General features: G+C 42.6%; 1 protein-coding gene across 2 annotated transcripts in view; it reads left to right on the top strand.

Moving 5' to 3' along the window:
- The first annotated feature begins 878 nt into the window (after positions 1–878).
- Positions 879–19,853, top strand: part of Gmds (GDP-mannose 4,6-dehydratase) — a 546,952-nt gene continuing 527,977 nt past the window's right edge. For both annotated transcript variants that reach the window (XR_015439275.1, XM_004847792.4), the window contains exon 1: positions 879–1,140. Coding sequence is in view for 1 of the 2 variants with exons in the window: in XM_004847792.4 (XP_004847849.1) it covers positions 1,039–1,140 (102 nt within the window). In the remaining variant the exon portion in view is untranslated. The remainder of the gene's footprint in view (positions 1,141–19,853) is intronic.

Below are 19,853 nucleotides of genomic sequence, written 5' to 3'. Positions count from 1 at the left end.
TTTGTCGAGGCTGTGCCAGTAACTCAGTTCATAATTTGGGGCGATTATCTGAGGCTACTTACGGGGGAGTGGGCTATGTGCCCACAAGCAGAGTGGAGATGGGGAAGTTTGCCTTTCCCACACACCTGCTATGTCCGTGACTGAGTCACCGCCCCTCCTTTTCCTGCCCAATGTGCAGCGGCCAGATGGAAGCGAACTCAGTACACACCAAACTGCCACGTCCAGGCTTACTGACCCGGGAGGACTTTCCAACACTTTCTTGTGCTGTGCACGGGTGGGGCCCAAGACCTTCTTGTCCTGCACGGCAGGTCCTGTGAGCTTCAGTCCTGAAAAACGTGGCTGCAGAGCTAGGCAAGGGGTGAGCTTAGTTATTCTTCACACATGTGCCACGTTTGGGGGCCCGGAAGGCTAGGGTCCTTCAAGTAACGTAGCACTGGACTCCTCAGCAAGGCGTGCGGCAGCTTCCGGGCGCCCTGAGTCTCTGACCCCTGCCCGGGACGCCTGGATCTGGATTTCAGGGCCGTTTCCTAACGGAGCGGTCAACCCAGAGTTCCTCCCGCCCAGCATCCTCGAGTGACACTAGGATTCCCGGAGATTCGGAGCGGGGAGGGGAAGACTGGGGCCCGAGCCCAGGCCGCCCACGGCCCGTCCCAGCACGTTCCCGGGTGAAGAGAGATGCGGGCGCCCGAGACCAGCAAGCTCCTTCCTCTTCCCGGAGCCGCCACAGCGGCAGGCCCCGCCCCCGCGAGGCGCCGGCGAGGGGCGTGGCGCGGCGACGCGGGGGTGGGGCCTGCCGGCGGGCGTCCACCCGCGTCGCACTGACGTGGACGACGCGGCGCGCGCCTGCTGTCTCCCGGCGGCCGGCCCGCCCCCGGCCCTCCCCGCCCGGCCTCCGCGCCCTGTCAGACTGTGGCGGTCGGCAGCGTGGCGCGCTCTCCCTCGGCCGCAGCCCTGCGAGGCGGCTCGCGGTAACACACCCGCACGTCCCGCCTGCCCGCATTCTGCCCTGCCCTGCCCCTGCCGCCCGCCCTCAGCAGCATGGCACACGCGCCGGCGCGCGGCCCCAGCCCCCGCGGCTCCGGGGACGGCGGCGTGGGCAAGCCCAGGAGGGTGGCGCTCATCACCGGCATCACCGGGCAGGTGAGTGGGCGGCGGGCCGGCCTGCGCCCCACGTGCGCGCCTCCCCGCTGCCGCCACCCGGCCGGGAGGGACCGCGCGGGGACGGGTCCTGAGCGCGGCTGCGGGTCCTCGGGACGCGCTCCTCACCCGGCAGGGCTGCCGCTCCCGCCTGCAGGTGACGCGACGCGTTTCTCCGATCCCGCAGGGTGCACTTGGACTTCCGTTCCTTGCAGCGCCTCGTGCCTGGGGAAGGCGGAGGACGCGTGACCTGTGATGTGTACGGGGGTCATCTTGGTTTTCCTCGCCTGACCCCCAGGCTTCTGAGGCAGGGAAGGGATGCCTGGCTGTTTTGGATCCCCTGCATAGATTCCAATAGAAGAGAGAAAATGAAAGAACATAATACTTTGGAGTCGCAAACTAGGGAATATTGTTTTTGAGGGGAGGGCTCACAAAAAGTTTACACGAACTTCTGGGATCCATGTTCACACAGCTTGAAGATGTCTGACAGACTGGTCCAAAAGTGAGACTAGCGTTCCATTTCCAAAGAATTGAGCCCCCGGAGTGAGGCTGAAGGGGAGCTGTCCTGAGTGTTGGAGCCTGGGCATGGCTAGTTTGCAGGGTCATCTGCTTAGGGATGTTGCGACAGGTAGGGCATCACCACTGTCTCCTCAGCCTGTGTTGTTTTACAGTCAGTGGTGATGAAAAAAATCGTGCCCATATATTGCTGTTGAAAATGTAGTGAATCCCTGGATATCTCCTGGTGGTGGCCAATAAAATGTTGAAATAAAGGTAAAGTTAAGATGATAGTGGCTAATACACACTGGACTTATTATAGTCCAGTCACTTGACATTAACTCTTTAGTTCTCACAACAAACTCCCTATCATCCCCACTTTGGATGTGGAAATGATGCCGAGGAGTTTGGTTTGCCTGAAGGCAGACAGAAAGTGTCCAGTTGGGACTGAAACTGCCCGCAAAGCAAAGGAGAAGGGGAAATTGGCCAGTCTCAAAGTATTAGCCAATTTCAACTACTGGATACATATTAATTTCTAGTTATTTGAACATCTTTTTTTAAGGCAATTAAGATAGGTGTTTGTAAGCTGGTAAGAGAAGTGGATAGGAGATGGATCTCAGGTTGAGGAAGAAAACCCACAATTCTAGGCAGTAAGACACATGAGGGCCTACATGATGTTTTGCCTCTCTTTTGTGGTGCTGGAGTGGAACCCAGGGCTTAACAGGTGTATTCTGAGCTACACTTGTGGTGGTGAACCTATGGCACACGTGTCATTTCTTTGTCTTTTAAGACAAAAGATGTTAATGTATGAGTTGTTTTTTCCAAACCAAAACCTCAGTGCTGAGGTTTAATTGCAGTATTGGCATTTTGTGATAAATGAGTGGGTTTTGGGTTGCAGTCTCTAAAAGGTTCACCACCACTGCACTAGACTATCCTCTTTTTCAATGCTGGGAACCTTTCTCCCTGTATTTGCCCTGTATTTCAAGTTCTCAGAGTGGATCTGGAGCTCAGATGTTTACCAGATGTACACAGTCTTTCCCACATACTGGAGATTGAACACAGGGCCTTCACTTTGAGGTATATCCACCCCTTTCTCCACTTCCTTTATAAAATTTATCTATTTTGAGACAGGATCTCACTAATTTGCCCAGGCTGGGGTTGAGATTGGAATCTTCCTGCTCCAGCCTCCCAGGGCTGGGATTACAGGCATGCACCAGCACACCTGGCAAGTTTATAAAATCTCATGAAAGTAGAGGGTTTTTTTAAGCATTCTCAAGAAACCAGTTTTAAAACGTTAATGTGCTATGTTAGTTTGGTTTATACCAATTTAAATGACCATCAGTATGAATCAGTGCAGGTTAGAGATGGAATCATTTAGACCTCTGAGAGTGGTCATTTGGCCGGTACTGAGGGGCCAGGAAGGCTTGCAAGTGGCCCCTGACTCTAGTTTGACCTGTAGGCTGCCACAGGGGTCGTCTCCCGAAGCATTGCCTAGCACACCACTCCCTGACCTGGTGTTTCTCACTGACCACCTCGTTTCCCACTTTATACCCTCGCTTTGGTCTCAGCCTCCTCTGATCTCTGCCCCAGCTCCAACATCAGCACTTGGCATCATTTCCTTGTAGGTACCACACTGGCTTCCTAGCATAGCCTGGAGCACTGTGTTGAATTCTGTAGCTGCCATAAAGTACTGCTGATGCAATGTGCTGCTCTTCTATGCTTTTTATTTATTTTCTAGGACAATGACTCCCCACCTGGGTAGCAAGGGTCTCTGGAGGACTGTGGCATTAATGCAAGGGATCTCTACCTTATTGTACATCTTAATGTTAGCTGAGAACTTACCGATGTACTCACTCTGCTGGTCATATTATATGCCTAGATAAGAGGGAAGCATAACTTGTATCCCCGAGTATACCTGCCTAAGTAGGCTTCAGCACATTCATAGAGGTCACACACCTAGTGAGTGTCAGGGCTGATCTAAATCACAGAGTCAAACTCCAGGGCAGTTGCTCTAAGCTGTTTTGTATATTGCCTCTGATAAGTCACATATGTTAGTTGGGAGAGAGAGACAACAGACACAGACTCTCTAGGAAGAGGTCCCAGATTCAAGAGGTCCCCGCTGTGGCACTTGGGGCTGTCATGGCAGATGTCCACAAGGATTAGCTCACTAAATGGGTTATCCCAGATTGCTACTTGAAATATGAGAATAGTGTGGACAGCCAGGGTGTTTTATCTGCTATGCACTTCAGGTGTATATTCTCAGGCCTCTTCTTCTGGCTTTCCCCTCCTTTGTATTCTTGACACAGTGGTTGTGAATCTTTTTCTGAGATATGTACCTTATTAAATCACCTTTAAAGACACCCAGACCCTGGCTTTATATTGCTGCCTCCAGGCCCTCTGCCGGCTATACCCAAAGTTCTCCTCTGTTGTCTAATGGTGTTGGCTATTCTTTGTAAATTCATGGAAGTGTTCTTGCTGTCCTTTTAGTACTATTGCCTTGTACCTCTTTGCAGTCATTAGTAGTGGTTGACTGACAAGTCTTATTCCTTTTTCCTTTTAATTTGACTAATCTTGCCAAATGCAGCAACTCCACAAACTTTATGTGTACATATATATGTAGTCCCTGTTGGTGGGATAAGTTATTTATACATTTTTACACCTCTCCTTCCTTCTGGCTTTTTTTTTTGTTAGCTGTGGGGATTGAGCCCTGGACCTCGCGATACTAACCAGGGGAACATTCTACCATTGAGCTACATTCCTAGCCTCCATTTCCAAGAAAGATTTTTAGTTGGTTTCAATAAAACACATTATTGGATTCACCATAAAACAGAAATGAGGGGCTGAGGTGTAGCTCAGTAGTAGAGCATATGCCTAGCATGTGCAAGCATAGTTCAGTCCCCAGCATGTAAACACACACGTACACACACATGCACAAGAATGAAGAAAACCAGGAGTCTGTACCCAAAGAAGTGGTTTAGACATGGCCAAGCATTTAAATAAATGCTAAGTGAAGATTCCAAGGTTCTGCATGTGAAACCTGGCAGATGAAGATCTGTCTTTAAAGAGTGGACATAATCATGGTCTGTGTGCAGATTGAAGACAGCAGAATGTGGGTAAGTCCTGCATAGATGAATGAGTGGACACTTTGACTTATCAAGGTATGGTTATTTAAACCATATTATTTATTTTTCAAAATTTTATTTTGATGCCCTTATTTTATTTCACTTAAGAAAAAAAAGATTGTATTTCACTCTGTTGTCCAGACTAGCTTTGAACTCCTAGGCTTGAGTCATCCTCTTGCCTCAGCTTCCCAAGTAGCTGGACTGTAAGTGGACGCCACCATGCCAGGCTTGATGGCCTTACTTTCATTTTCAGTAATTTTCTAGGTTTCTTTTAAGTCTATTTTAGCTGCTGTAGAACACCTCTAACCTTTAAGGAGAATATGTGCAAAAATGACTGTGGTGACTCACACATGCTTCATCCTCTTTGTTTAAAAATTAAGCCCAGACACTCTAGAGCCCGAGGCAGGAGGATTACCAGTTTGAAGCCAGCTTGGGCTACATAGTGAGTTAAAGGCAGCTTGTATAACATAGGAAGGCCATGTCTCAAAAAAACAAAAATTTAATTCACAGTGTTAGGAAATGATAATTGAGAATTGGGAGGAAGTATTCTTTCTACAGTGGTCCTTAAGATCTTTAAATAATGCTTCAGTAGGTTTATAAGATACTAGCAATTTCATCTTATGGCTTACTTTTTAATGCCTGTTCAGTTTCCCACAAATTTCTCTATTCCAAAATAGGTATCAGAATAATAGTTTGTATAAGTGGAGATTTATGGAAATGTGATGAGGCCTATTAAATCCATTTAATTGGTAATGGCTACATAGAATCCTATAGTCAAATCTGTATCTAGTTCAATAGGGAGAGGTCCAAGATGGGTTAGTGATGTTTGCCTGGGAGGGGGATAGGAGTGAGCATGCATCCTGATTCTTTACAGGACTGTAACTCTTTGTGGGTAGGAAAAAAGTCACTTAGTCACTTACTTATCTAGAATAACTTGTACAGGCTAGGTTCTCAAAGTGCTTGATAGTTCTGTTAATTTTAAGTTACAGAAAATGGGCCTGGAAGTTACAGAATTCCATAGCCATGGGAATAAACTATTAGTACGTGTTCCTGGATGGTCAGATAGAGGCAAGATATTGTTAGGGTTACTAGGGAGAATTGGATAGTATATCCCTAGTGGACAAGTTGAAGTTTAGGGAAAAAAATAATTTTTTATAACATCAGATTGAAAGGACTTGGAATGTATACATTTATGGGAAAAATAACATACCAATTTTGCAAGATAGACTTAGTACTGTTTTTTGTACTTACGCTAACCACTGAATTTAAAATAATATTCCCTTGGCATACATGTTAGGACTTCAGAGCTGGAGTTAAATTACTATCATTACATGGAATAGGAAAGAGAGAGGAGGAAGTCCCCAGGTCACACAGAAAACTAGTGCTAGAGTTGGGATTACATCTCAGATCAGATCTCAGATGTTTGTGTTAATTCTGGTTATTGGTCTTTCTGCTTTAGGACTCTGCCATTATTCAACACTAAGAACAAGAAAGAGAAACTGCTATATGCCACAGAAATTGGAATGTAAGAGTATCTGTATTAGCAAAATTTGTATTGCAGTATTCTGTAAAGTTGAATGACAAATGATTGCATAAGTAGTCGAGCCTATTTCAATATTGAAGGAAAAACTATGTTACATTCAGCATCTTGTTTTAATAATGTTTGCAGTTTGAAAAGATTGAGAGATTAACAGCACTTAATTAGGAATCTTTAATATTTGATCTATAAAGGAAAATTAAAAATATCCCAGGAACTATAAAGAAAGACCTTAAGTGTAGACAGCACTTCTTTAGAGCACTGGAAGCATTTGACATTCATTCAAGGCCATACCCAGTCCTTGGCTGCTAGTTTCCCTCTAACTCCTGGAGGACCCAGTGCTACCTGTCTCTGTGTTTGGCTGCAGGACTCCAAGGCTGCCCTTGAGGGTGATTGCTATCCATTTTTTATTTTCTTTTCTTCCCCATGCTAGGCAAGTGCTTTACCACTGAGAATACCCCAGCCTTTGCTGTTCTTTGAATCAGGCTTTCCTGAACCTTTGTCCAACAAAAAATGATCACTAAATACATTGCCAAACCAGACTTATTCTGACTTGTGTGGTATGTAATTATTTGGAGTTTGTGCACAGACAAGAAGTTAGCACCAGGGATAGAATGATGGCTGTGTGCCAAGCGCTTTGCATGGAGTAGCTCACATCGCCCGGGTGTCGCCCAGGTGATACTCGTTTTACTGTGTATTTTTCATCAAGTGAGCAGGCCATGCCGTAGTGAGCTTCGAACTGCCTAAGGACCCTGGATGTACTACTAGCTTTTTCTTAGGACCCTTTCTTGGTTTCAGATCAGACTAGCTCTGCTGCCCAGTTTGTGGACTAATTGTAGACCTTTGCTGCTCTCAAGAAACAAGTTGTTTTAAAACACAGCTATGTTTGAGAGTACTTTCTTCACCATGCTCACTGGGTGGTGTTACCATGACCAGCTTGTATGTCTTAGAAGTTAGGACTAAGGGTGAACCGTGGAGGTGAAGCCCCAGCATTTTTCTCAGTTCTCCTTGGAGGATTCTTACAGGGAAAGAGATGAAAATGATGAGAGCACAGTGCTTTCCCTGCCCATGGACCTGCTGCTTGGTCAAGAGCTAGCAGCCAATTCCAGTGGTCCACAGTGGAGGTTAAGTGCCTGGAACTGCACCTCCGGGCGGCTCGCCTGAATGAATGTTGTACCTAGAGAGCTGCCCTGAGCCCCGAGAGCATGTGGACAGTCCAGATTCCGGTGTGCTGGAGAGGAGCGGACACTTGATTTTGCGCCCACCCACCAGTTGTTCTCAGAGGCCCTGCTCCCACCTCCAAGTGATGAGCTAGCATCCCCATGCTGGGCGCTCCTCTGCCTTTGGTTAGTTACTTCCTCTCTCTAGTGCTACTTTCCCTCTGTGGAGTGGGGTTTGTGGGGTTTGTGGTTATTTTCAACACCCAGATGGGATCTTCCTTTAGAGCCTCAGGATTCCCCAATTCTAGATTCTTATACCCTATCTTGAGTACGGAAGTCTGAAAAATCTTTTGTCTTGCAAAAATTTCTTAGCTAATACATTTGATCTAACTTTTTGCTTGTGGTTTGGTTTAGTTTATTGGAAGAGATGCTTCCTTCTCACTTCTCCCTTCTAATAAGCATTGCATTTGGGCTGTTAACAGTTCTTTATTTCTTCTCAAATTTCTAAGCATCAATTCCATTTTTCTTTTCTCTTTCCATACCTTTTTTTTTCATTATTGGGGATTGAATTGAGGAAGATCTGAGTTACATCTCCAGTGCTTTTTACTTTTTTAGACAAGGTCTCACTAAATTGCCAGGGCTGGCCTCAAATTTGTGATTCTCCTGTCTCCCAAGTAGCTGGGTTACAGGTGTGAGTCACCAGTCCAGGCTTAATTTATCTTTTCTTTTAGAAGCTATCACATTTTGATGCAAATTATCCTGTGCTTAATAATAGAAGTATTAGTAATCACAGTTCATTCAGCAAATGTCTGAGTGCCAGCTATGTGTCAGGCACAGGATACAACAGTGAACAGCAGATTAGAATTAACATCTGTATGGCATTGAGGTCCCGGGGTGATGTTGATGGCAGATATGATTGTACTAGTTAGCATATATTGAGCATTTACTCTGTGCCAAGCACTGTTCAAAGTGCAGTACTTGTTGAAGCAACAGAGCTCTCCTTTGAGGCAGTTTTCTCGACATCCCCAAGGGGCACACAGTTATGATTATTGTCCACAGGTCACTGAAGTTCTTGTTTGTAGAGTCGGACTTCAAGTATAAATCTCAGTAATTTTATTTTCTCTTAGGTTTGGAATTCATATCAACAAATGAATTCTAAGGAGAATTTAGCTAAATAGGTAAATTGTCAAATTTTGAAAACAAAGCATTTTCAAAAGTCTTTAGCAATTGTGGAGAGGTAGGTTGTAGTAATAAAATTAGCCTGTATTAATTGCTAATAGCAATTAATGAATTAGCCCCCTCCCCCCATTTTGTTTCCTTTGCTAGGCCACTTATTGCAGAGATATTTGAGTCATGTCTTTAGTTACTTTGGAGAGCATACATGATGATTATTAATCTTGTGAACTCCCTGAAGACTGGGACTCTGTTCTAGAGTGGAGTTGAGAATCGACCTGGGTTTGTGGATTTGAGTTACTGCTTAACTTCCGGGCTACATTGCTTTGGGCAAGTTACTTACACTTTCTGCCACCTTGGAAAAGTGATTCCCACCACAGGACACATAGTAGGGGCCTTTGGCTCATTGTTGGACTGGACCTTCCCTTACAGTGTTAACAAAATAATAAAACATTTCTTGAATTTTAGAAAAGGAATTTGAATGTGGTGGGCATTACAGTATCATAAAGCCTTACTTTGCATGGGAAATCCATTAGGATAGTGTAGGAAAGTTCCATAGTATTCCAGTGGAATCAACCCCAGGACTCCTAAAGTACTGGAGACCAGCAGATTTGCCATCTAGCAAGTGTGTAAAGCAGATCTAGTCTTATCTGCCCCACTAAGAGGATTGTGGCAGTGACTTTCACTCTAAATCTTCCTTGCTGGGATTTGTGGTCCTAGGATGAAAGGTTTGGCATAATTGGAGATGAGAGAGAGAGATCTTGAGTACTGTCCCGCTCTGATCAAACACTGACATGGATGGAGTCTTTGTAATTAAATGAAAGTGCTCTGCACTGAGACGCAGAGACTGGGTACTAACTCCAGTTTTTGCATGGACTTATGTTTATCTGAGTCTGTTTCTCAACTCTTAAGAGTTACCAGGCAATCTCCAAAACATGTATCTATAAAGGACTGTGACTTTAGGATTGCATGCTGAATTATAATTATGTGTAAGGTAAAAGATTAAATAAATATCTATATTTAAGCAGTCTAATCATTTAATATCAGTTTCAAAGGTAAAACCAATAGGAGAATTTTTAAATGAAACCAATGAACTATGTACTGAATTTAAACTAGCATGTAAACTAAGAAAAAAATTCAAAGAAGAATTTTATTTTGTCTGAATTTTTTAGTAAGGGCCTGGGGGTTTGCTCAGTGGTTCTGCTGCCTGCCTCGGAAGTGCAGGGTCCTGAGTTCGATCTCCGGTACCAAAAAAACCACAAAGAATTGGTTAGTAAGATTAAAAATCTGAGCTGTTCACTTTTGTAGGGCATACCAAATAAATAAAGTGATTTCTTTTCAGTGAGGGAGAAGTTTTTAAAAATTCCCATTGGTTTGATATAGATATTAAAATATGTGAACATTTGCATGTTAAGCCTAGAGTTTATATAGATGAGTTTTTATTCATTCAGCAAATATTAGTTGATTTACTGAGTACTGACCTGGGTGCTAGTGGTGTAGCAGTGAATTTAATATAGACATGATTTTTGGGGTCAGGGAGCTGATACTCTAATGAGGGATAAGCAATTAGATGGGTAATTATATTTGTAATAATAAATGAATTACTGCATTACAGTATTAAAATATTATTAATTGATAAGATTGAGCATCTCCTACTGGGGAAGTTTTTGGTTATAAATACCATGTTGTCAAAAGAGTTGGTTGTGAAGTTTTGGTGTGTGTGTGTATGTGTATGTTTTAAAGAGATGGGGTTGTACTATATTTAGCTCAGGCTGGCCTTAAGCTTCTGGGCTGAAACAATCTTTCTGCCTCAGCTTCTCTATGGCTGTAATTACAGGATCTTCTGCTATGTTTTGTGCCCTTAACACCATTTATTCCAAATGGAGGCCTTCCCAGTCATTTGATCACATACACTTACGTATGCCCAGGTGAATTGTAGAACAAGTGAAGCATTTGAGGAACTGTCATCTTAAGATGACAGAGTTAGAGGGCAAGTCCACTGGTAGTTTTTATTTTTTTCTTTTTTGCTGTGCTGTGATCAAACCTAGAGCCATTTTCCCTTCTCTTCCCTCTTTCCCCCAGGGGTTTGGACTTGGTGGCATAAATACTATGAAGTCAGGAGCATATACAATCATAGCCTTGGCTCAGGCTGAAACCTGAGCTCAAATTCTGCTTTGAAAAATAAGTGCATTAAAGAAAATTTGCCACTTACTGAGTGTCTCTGGGTAAGCTCCTTAGTCTCCTAGGGCCTTAATTTCCTGTTGTTTAAAATGGGGTTCATTATACCCACATCACAAATGATGTTCAGGTTAGATGTACAGGCATGCCTCTTGATTATGGGCAAGGTGCATGCCTGTGATCCCAGCTGCTCAGAAGGCTGAGACAGCATGATCACCAGTTCAAGGCCAGCCTGAGCAATTTAGCAAGACCTCGTCTCGAAGTAAATAAGAAGGGCTATGGATGTAGCTCAGTGGGTCTGATGCCTTGGGTTCAATTCCTAGTACTACCAAAAAACCAAAAACCAAAACAAACCCCCTCCCCCAAAAGTGAGTATGATGAGATGATGCCTAGCACATTGCTTAGCAGATAACTGTATAAAATGATAGGTTTCATCCTCCATTGTGTATAAATACTCAATATGGGAAGGAATGAGAGAAAGATAGAGAAGTATTTTTGGAATGTACTGTAAGGTGTAGATATGTAGGATGAATCTGAGTAGTAAAAGAATGGAAGCAGAAAGACCTGAGACAGAGATGCAAGTAAGTGTGGTTGTGAAGGTAAGGGAGTGAAAGAGACAACAGCACTTTGTGATTGGTTAGGTATAGTGAATGGCAGAAAGGGAAGATTTGGAGATCTTCAGTTTATTCTAATTTTGGAGTTTGTGGGATGGTATTTCTGTGCCTAGAAATGAAGTTACTTCAGTTTTCTGGGAAGGAAAGTAAATTATTTTTTTCCTCTCGAGTTTGAAGTAAGAGCATGCCATTCAAGTTCAAAAACCTTACAAGCTATTTAACATGCATGCTTGGAATGTAGGTGAGAGATCACAGCCTCATGCCTTACATCTACCTGAATAATGTTAACATTCGGAGATGACTGCTATGGAGTGGGAAAGTCCTAAACGTGACCCTGCTGCTGTGCTGTTCCCTTATTCAGTCCCCTTCCCCACCCCCAGAGCTTTCTGTGGCTCCCACTTACTGAGCATGAAAACTAACATTTTCCCCTTAGTTTTGTGATTGAGGTTAACTGGTTACTCCTAGTTACTCCCAGTATTCTTCAGTTTTCCCTCCCTCCCTTCTTCCCTCCTCTTCTCATTTATTTATTATTTGCATTTTCCTATTGGCTTACCCTTGTCTAACTCCCTCTTTCAGCTTGCCACCTTTTTCTTCCTTCCTTGAGGAATTTCTGGAATCCCACATTCCCAGACTAAAGGAAGCAAGGTACTCAGTTCCACTAAGCATTCCTGTGTGAGCTTGATGGATATGAAGTGAGCCATTGAGGTAACCTGGAAGGTAGTGCTGAGGACGGAGAGCTGATCACCAGTGATGATGTTCTTGGCAGCGGGGCACCACTGTGCCAAAGCTGTACTCTGGCAAGCCACAGATAGTTTTCCTGCCAAATCTGTGACCTCCTGCGCGTGGTGACCCGACTGTTTATGTAACCTGCTCACTGAAATGCCTGCTTTCCAGGGCATCGCCTTGGTGTTTAGTCCTGTAGGGCTCAGCTACACAGACTCGAGGTTAGATGGTTTTATACACAGTGACTGTCTTTGCTCAAGGGTGTTTACCTCACTTTTACAGACTCTTCAAGTCTAACAGAAATGTTCCTTTACGAAGAGTGAGAACGCCTTTCACTTGCCCCTTCAGCAGTCTTTTTAAGTTAAAACATAATTTCCTGTTGCTTAGAAGGGGACTCTATTTGTATATCCTTTCACAAAAAGTTAGTTTCTCAGTTTTCCTTTCTTATTAGTATATTGCTAATCATACAGAACAGTGGGTTTCATGGTGACGTATTGGCACATACATATATCGTACTGTGATCATACCCACTCTCCATCACCTCTCTTCCCCTCTCCCTCCCGCCCCTGCTCCTATTCCCCTTTCTAATAGTCTCCCTTCTACTATCATTTTTTTTTTATTTTTTAGATTCCACATATGAGAGAAAACGTGATACTTGTCATTCTGAGTCTGGCTTATTTCATGTAACATGATGGTCTCTAGTTCCATCTATTTTCTTGCAAATGGCATGATTTCATTCTTCTTCATGGCTGAATCCTTCTCCATTGTGTATATCTACCACATTGACTTTATCCATTCATCTGTTGCTGATTCCATAATTTGCCTATTGTGAATTGTGCTGCGATAAACATGGGTATGTACTTGTCTCTGTAGTATATTTACTTTAATTCCTTTGAGAATGTAAGGAGGACTGGGTCATATGGTTGTTCTATTTTTAGGTTTTTGAGGAGCCTCCATCTGATTTCCATAGTAGCTATGCTAATTTACATTCCCAGTTTCCCTTTTTTTTTTTGGTACCGGAGATCCAACTTGGGACCTTGCGCTTTCAAGGCAGGTGGCAGAACCACTGAGCTAAATCCCTGGCCGCAGTTTCCCTTTTTTTAAAAACTGTATTTTTACACTACTTTAAAAATGATGAATTAGAGTTTTGCAGGTACAGTATACGCAGGTGCCAGTAGCAGTTGTCACTGATTGTGTTAATGACTGTCTTCATCTCTAGAACAAAATACCTGACACCCACAACTTAAAAGAAGAGAGGTTTATTTTGGTTCTTGATTTTTAGAGGTTTCAGTTCATCTGGCAGCCTCAAATGCAGAAAGGCATGGTGGAAGGGCCTACTGTGGAGGAAAGCTGCCCACATCATGGTTGGTAGGAAGCAGAGGGGATGAGCTGGGGAGGGAGATCTACTCTTCTAGGTCCTGCTGCAGGGAACTGCCTCTTTCTACCAGGGCCCCACCTCTTAACAGCATGTTTAGCTGTGGATTTATTGGTGGACTGATTCACTGATGTGATAGTTAACTGTGGTGTCAACTTGAATAAGACACCCCCGGTTGTTGGTTTAGCATGGTTCTAGACATGTCTGGGTGATTGATTCACTGAAGAGGGAAGACCCGCCTTGGGTGTGGGTGGCACCAGCCAAGAGCCTCACAGCCTGGATGGAATAGATAGGGAGCAAAGAAGGAAGTCTCACTTCTGTGTCTTCTTTGGAGCTCCAGTCTCTGTGATTACCTTTGCATGGCTGTCTTTGGGCTTCCAATGCACACTATGCAACCTTCCAGTGCAGACTCTTTGGCTTCCTGATATGGACCTCTTAGAGGGACTCTGCAGTGAGCTCCTGGCCTTAGACCTTTGACTGGATCTTCCAGCTCTGTAGTGCACAGCTGCCTTTTGCATTCTTCCACCCCTGACCCTGCTTGCTATCACTGTAAGCCTACCTTGTAATTCCTTATATATTTTATAATAAATAAATACATTTAAAAATATATATATATAATTAAATCTGTTCCTCTTGTGAACCCTAACGGATACAACTGATGAGTATAGTGCCACCCTGAACCAGTCACCTTCCAAGAGCCACACCTCTGAACACATGAGGCTTTTGGGGCACATTCAGCTCCAACCTATAATATTGATCAATATTGATAAACATTTATTGTAGCTTACAGTGGAGTCTCTCAAAATGTAATCATGGTTGCAGGAGACCTAAAAGTCAAAATGCAAATATGGATTATGGTCCTGTTTTAGTGGACCTCATCAAGGCGAAAGACAGTGAGAACGCTGTCAGGAATTGTGGGAGGCCTGAGCCTCCCTCCACTTGTAGGCTAATAAGCTAACCTCCTATGGTTTCATGGATGATAGCAGAAGACACAGTGCCTGTGGATCACAGACAAAGGGCTGTCTTTTTTGATAGAGGTTCTGGGGATTGAACCCAGGGTCTTTGCATTGAGCTATATCTCCAGCCTTTTAAAATTTTTAAAATTATTTTTTATTTAGAGACAGGTTCTCACTAAGTTGCTAAGTTGCCCAGTGTGGGTTAGAACTTTTGATCCTCCTGCCTCAGTTTCCCAAAGTGCTAAAATTGCAGGTGTGTGCCACCATGCCTGACAAGTAGGCTTAGCTTTGATAAAACATTTAGTGGGTTTAATGTAACGTTTAGTCCTAGTGGTTCTGAAGAACACCACCCCAGCCGACCTCACACATGCTTCCCTTGAATGTTATCCCAGCGGAGGATTTGAATTCAGTTGGTTTAGAACTTTCCCTTCCTCTTCTGACCCTCAGGTGACTACATGCCGTCACTTGTTTTTAATTTATTCACTGAGCTACTGTAAACTTCTTTCACTCTCTTATCTCCATTTGAGATCACTATCATTGTTGAGAATGTTGGGTGTCTGCTGTGAGCTCATGGGATCTACCCTCAAGGTAAGAAAATTTAGGCCTTTTCATATTTGTTTTTGTGGTACTAGGCAACCTCTCCACCATTGAGCTACATCCCCGGCCCTCAGATTTTCTCAGAGGTTCCCTAAGGTCTTGTTTTGATTTTCATGAGTTTTGATGTTATCATTGCAATAAAGCCTAGATATTTGCATATTTTTTTTTTGGTACCGGGGATGGAACGTAGGTCCTTGCGCTTGCGCAGCAGGCAGCGAAACCACTGAGCTAAATCCCTGGCCCTATTTTTTTTTTGTTTTGATATTTGCGTATTTTATTAGGATCAGCTTTTTGTATTAAAGGTATGCTTTTTAAGGTAAGTGGTGCCTCATGTCAGAGATAGGAAGGAGTAAGATCATGAGAGGAGAACCAGAGCTTTGCTTCTGCAGCCAGTACCGTGATATTCCATTTGTCTGTGTCCTGAAGGGCAAGAACCACATTTTACTGCTGTGTCATAGCACGGAGCTCAGAATACGGTGGGCTCTCAACAAATAGTTATTTAATGACATCTATAGCCGATATCTTCTTTATTACAATTGCAGAGGAAATATGCCACATAGGAAAGAACTGGGAAGGTAGGTGTGCAATATGTATTTCAGCAAATTGTAGCTCATGGGCCAAACCTAGCTGCCACCTGTTTTTATAAATAGAGTTGTATGGTGGCATGGCCATACCTGTTCATTGTCTTTGGCTGCTGCCACAGAGTAGGTTGAATAGCTGCATCAAGACCATGTGTGCATAGCCTGAAATATTTATTGTCTGGTTCACTGCCGAAAAATTTTGTCAAACTGCTGTGGAGCTAACATGTCTTCCTAGAGTGGACAGTTGAATTGGTGTGGGTGTAGATGTTATCTTCATATGGGAGAATGTGGAGACAGAGGGAATGATGGTAATTTGGAGAAAGTATTTGTATTTCAGGATTGGAAGAGAAGGAAGTTACTCAGAGGGAGAGAGAAGGGGAACAGAGTACTTACGGTAGGAATCTGAGGGAGGCCAGAGGTGTTTTCATTGTTTTGGTATTAAAATATACATAAGATAAAATACACCATTATTGACACAATGTGCGGCTGTTACTATTTATTACGGAATTTTTTATCATCCCCAAAAGCAATTCCATACATTAAGTAATTATTCCAAGTTCCCCCATTTCTTACCCCGGTAGCCACTAGTCTGTGCATTCAGTCTCTCTGGATTTCTTTACTCTGGATGTTTCATATAAATGAATCATGTAATATATAGCCTTTTGTGTCTGGCTTTTTTTCTTAGTGTAATTGTCTTAGTTCATTTTCTTTTTTTTCCGGTACTGGGAACCGAACTCAGGACCTTGCACCTGCAAGTCAGGGGTGGTGCCACTGAGCTTAAGCCCCAGCCTTTCTTAGTTCATTTTCTGTTGTTATGATATAACATCTGAGACTGAGTGATTTGTGAAGAGAAGAAGTTTGTTTTGGCTCACAGTTTTGAAAGCTGGAAAGTGCATGATTAAGTGGCTGCAATTGTTGTGGACCAGGTGAGGGATGCATTAGCTCGTGGTGGAAACTGGAAGGGAAGTGGGTGCATGCAGATGAAAGAGATCACATGGCAAGAGGAAGCAAGCAAGAGCCAAGAAGCTGAACTTTATACCTAGCTGTGTGGTAACTCATCTGATGCTATGAGTCTAAGGACTCACTCCCACAAGATGCCAGGATCCATCTGTGAGGGCTGTGGCCTGGAACACATGAGGTTTGGTGGGGACAAACCATGCTCAAGTCATAGAATGATGCTTTCAAGGTTCATCCATGTTGTAGCATGTGTTAGAACGTCACTCCTTTTATGGCTGAGTGATCCACTGCACAGATATGCTGCGACTTGTTTATTCAGTCCCCCATTGAGGGACTTTCAGGTTGTTTCCACCTTTTGGTTTATGTAAATAAAGCTATAGTGAACATTTTGTGTACAAGTATCTTTAAACACCTATTTTTTGTTCTTTTGGTGCATATTCTGGAGTAAAACTACAAGACAGAATTTTGAGTAAGGGGCCTTAGTATAGCAAATCCTGCAAAGATGGTCAAGAAGATCTAGGACTGAAAAAGAGCCTTTTGATTTTGGCAACGAGGAAGTTATTTGGTGGCCATCATTAGTGCTAAGAAGGGAATAACAGTAAGATTGGAGTTACTGCAAGCAGGGGTTGAAATTAAGGTGAAGATATTCCTTGCTATACATCGATTTTTGGGTCTGAGAAAGAATGACTAGGAATATGAATGTCATTATCTCACAGATTCTTTATACAATGGTAAAAACTTGAGGTGGATATCTGATGACCAAGGTTTTATATTGAAAATAACCTTATGTTGAACAAAATATTACCTCCTCACAATCACTTAACTAAGAACAGACATTTGACACACTAAAATGTAAGGTCATGCTCTTAGAATATACTTCTGGCTATGTGAATGACTTTTTTTATTAAATTCTTTTATTGGTACATTTTAGATATACAATGCGTTTACATTTATCATTGGGCGCTTGTACCTGTACCTGATGTATCTTGGTTATTTTTTCCGTATTACCTGTGCGCCCTTCACCCCCTCCACCCTTCCCTATTTACATAGACTTTGTTTCCATTTTTTTCTTTTCTCATAATTTTTCCTTTCCCTTCTTTCCTTTCCCCTTCCCTTCCCACTTCCCCTACCCCTTTAGACCTTTTCTGCCTATTTCAAATTATCAGTTATTCGTTTTAATCACTTTAATCCTTATTTACACTTTCAGTTTTTCGCACTAGAGAAACTATTTGGTATTTACATATGTGTGTCCTATTCATTTCACTTAAGAGTATGGCCTCAATATGCATCCATTTAGCGATAAATGTCTCTAGTTTCTCATTCTTTATGGCTGAGTAGTACTCCATTTTATAAAAAATCCACATCTTCTTTATCCACTTTCCAGTTGATGGGCACTTGGGCTGTTTCCAAGCTTTAGCTGTTACAAACTGTGCCGCTATAAACGTGGGTGCACATATATCGCTGTGGTATGATTCTTTTAATTCTTTTGGGAAGATACCCAGCAGGGGAATAGCTGGGTCAAATAGGACCTCTAGCCCTAGTTCGCTGAGGTATCTCCATACTGATTTCCACAGTGGTTGTACCAGTCTGCACTCCTACCAACAATGGAGAAGGGTTCCTTTCTCCCCACACCCCCGCCAGCACTTGTTATTGGTTGATTTCTTGATAGCAGCCATTCTTTGTGGGGTGAGGTGGAATCTCAGTGTTGTTTTCATCTGCATCTCTTGAATGACCAGTGATGTTGAGCATTTTTTCATATGTTTATTTGCTGCTTTTACTTCTTTGTCTGAGAAATGTCTTTTCATTCCGGATGCCCATTTTTGAATTGGGTCTTTGAATTTGGGAGAGTCTGATTTTTTTTAGTTCTTTATATATTCTAGATAGTAGTCTTTTGTCTGAGGTACAGCTGCTGAAATTTTTTTCCCACATTGTAGGTTGTCTCTTTGCTCTGGTGGTAGTTTCTTTTGCAGTGCAGAAGCTTTTTAATAAGATGAGATCCCACTTGTTGATTCTTTGTGCTAGTTCTCATGCTACTGAGGTTTTGTTCATAAAGTTTTTTTCCTATGGCAGTGTCATTGAGGGTTCTACCTAACTTATCTTCTAGCAAGTTTAGTGTTTCTGTTTTAATATTCAGATCTTTAATCCACTTGGATCTTAGTTTAGTGCATGGTGATAGATATGGCTCTAGTTTTAATCTTTGGCAGGTTGAAATCCAGATTTTCCAACACCATTTATTAAATAGGCTATCTTTCCTCCATTGAGGGTGGTTGGGTCCTTTGTCAAAGATGAGGTAGCTGAGTATGTCTGGAGTTGTTTCTGCATCTTCTAATCTATTCCACTGATCTTTGGGTCTGTTTCTTTGCCAGTACCATGCTGTTTTTATCACAGTAGCTTTGTAATATAGTTTCAAGTTGGGGATTGTGATATCCCTTGCCATGTCTGTGTTGCTTAGAATTTCTTTTGCTATTCTAGGTCTCTTCTAGTTCCAAATGAATTTTTGGGTTGTTGTCTCTAGTTTTGTGAAGTATATTGTTGAAATTTCAATCAGCATTGCATTAAATCTGTATAGTAGTTTTGGAAGTATGGCCATTTTTACTATATTGGTTCTTCCTACCTAGGTGCAAGGAATGTCTTTCCATTTTCTTATATCCTCTTCGATCTCTTTTTTCAGGGTGCTATAGTTTTCAGTGTAGACGTCTTTTGCTACCTTTGTTAGATTGATTCCTAGATATTTCATTGTTGTGGATTCTCTTGTAAAAGTTGTTTCCTTAATTTCTTTCTCAGTGAGTCTGTTATTTGTGTATAAGAAGGCTATTGTTTTTTGAGTGTTGACCTTGTATCCAGCTACTCTACTGAATCTGTCAATTAAGTCTAGAAGTCTTTTGGCAGAGTGTTTTGGGTCTTCTATGTAAAGTATCATATCATCAGCAAATAATGACAGTTTAATTTCTTCCTTTCCTATCTTTATTCCTTTTATTTCTTTCTCTTTTCTAATTGCCGTGGCTAATGTTTCCAAAACTATATTGAAGAGGAATGGTGAGAGTGGACATCCTTGTCTTGTTCCTGATTTTAGTGTGAAAGTTTTCAGTTTTTGATCATTTAGTATGATGTTGGCTGTTGGTTTTTCATAGATAGCCTTAATCAGGTTAAGATAAAGGCCTTCTATTCCAATTTTCTGTAGAGTTTTTTTTTTTTTATCATGAATGGGTGCTGGATTTTGTCAAATGCTTTGTCTGCATCTATTGAGA

Source organism: Heterocephalus glaber, unplaced genomic scaffold (assembly GCF_053883595.1).
Source record: "Heterocephalus glaber isolate CG9 unplaced genomic scaffold, H.glaber_assembly_v1.0 deba00001472, whole genome shotgun sequence".
In the NCBI taxonomy this organism is placed as follows: domain Eukaryota; kingdom Metazoa; phylum Chordata; class Mammalia; order Rodentia; family Bathyergidae; genus Heterocephalus; species Heterocephalus glaber.
The sequence above is the reverse complement of the archived record's forward strand: the minus strand, read 5'-3'. Positions and strand labels throughout refer to the sequence as shown.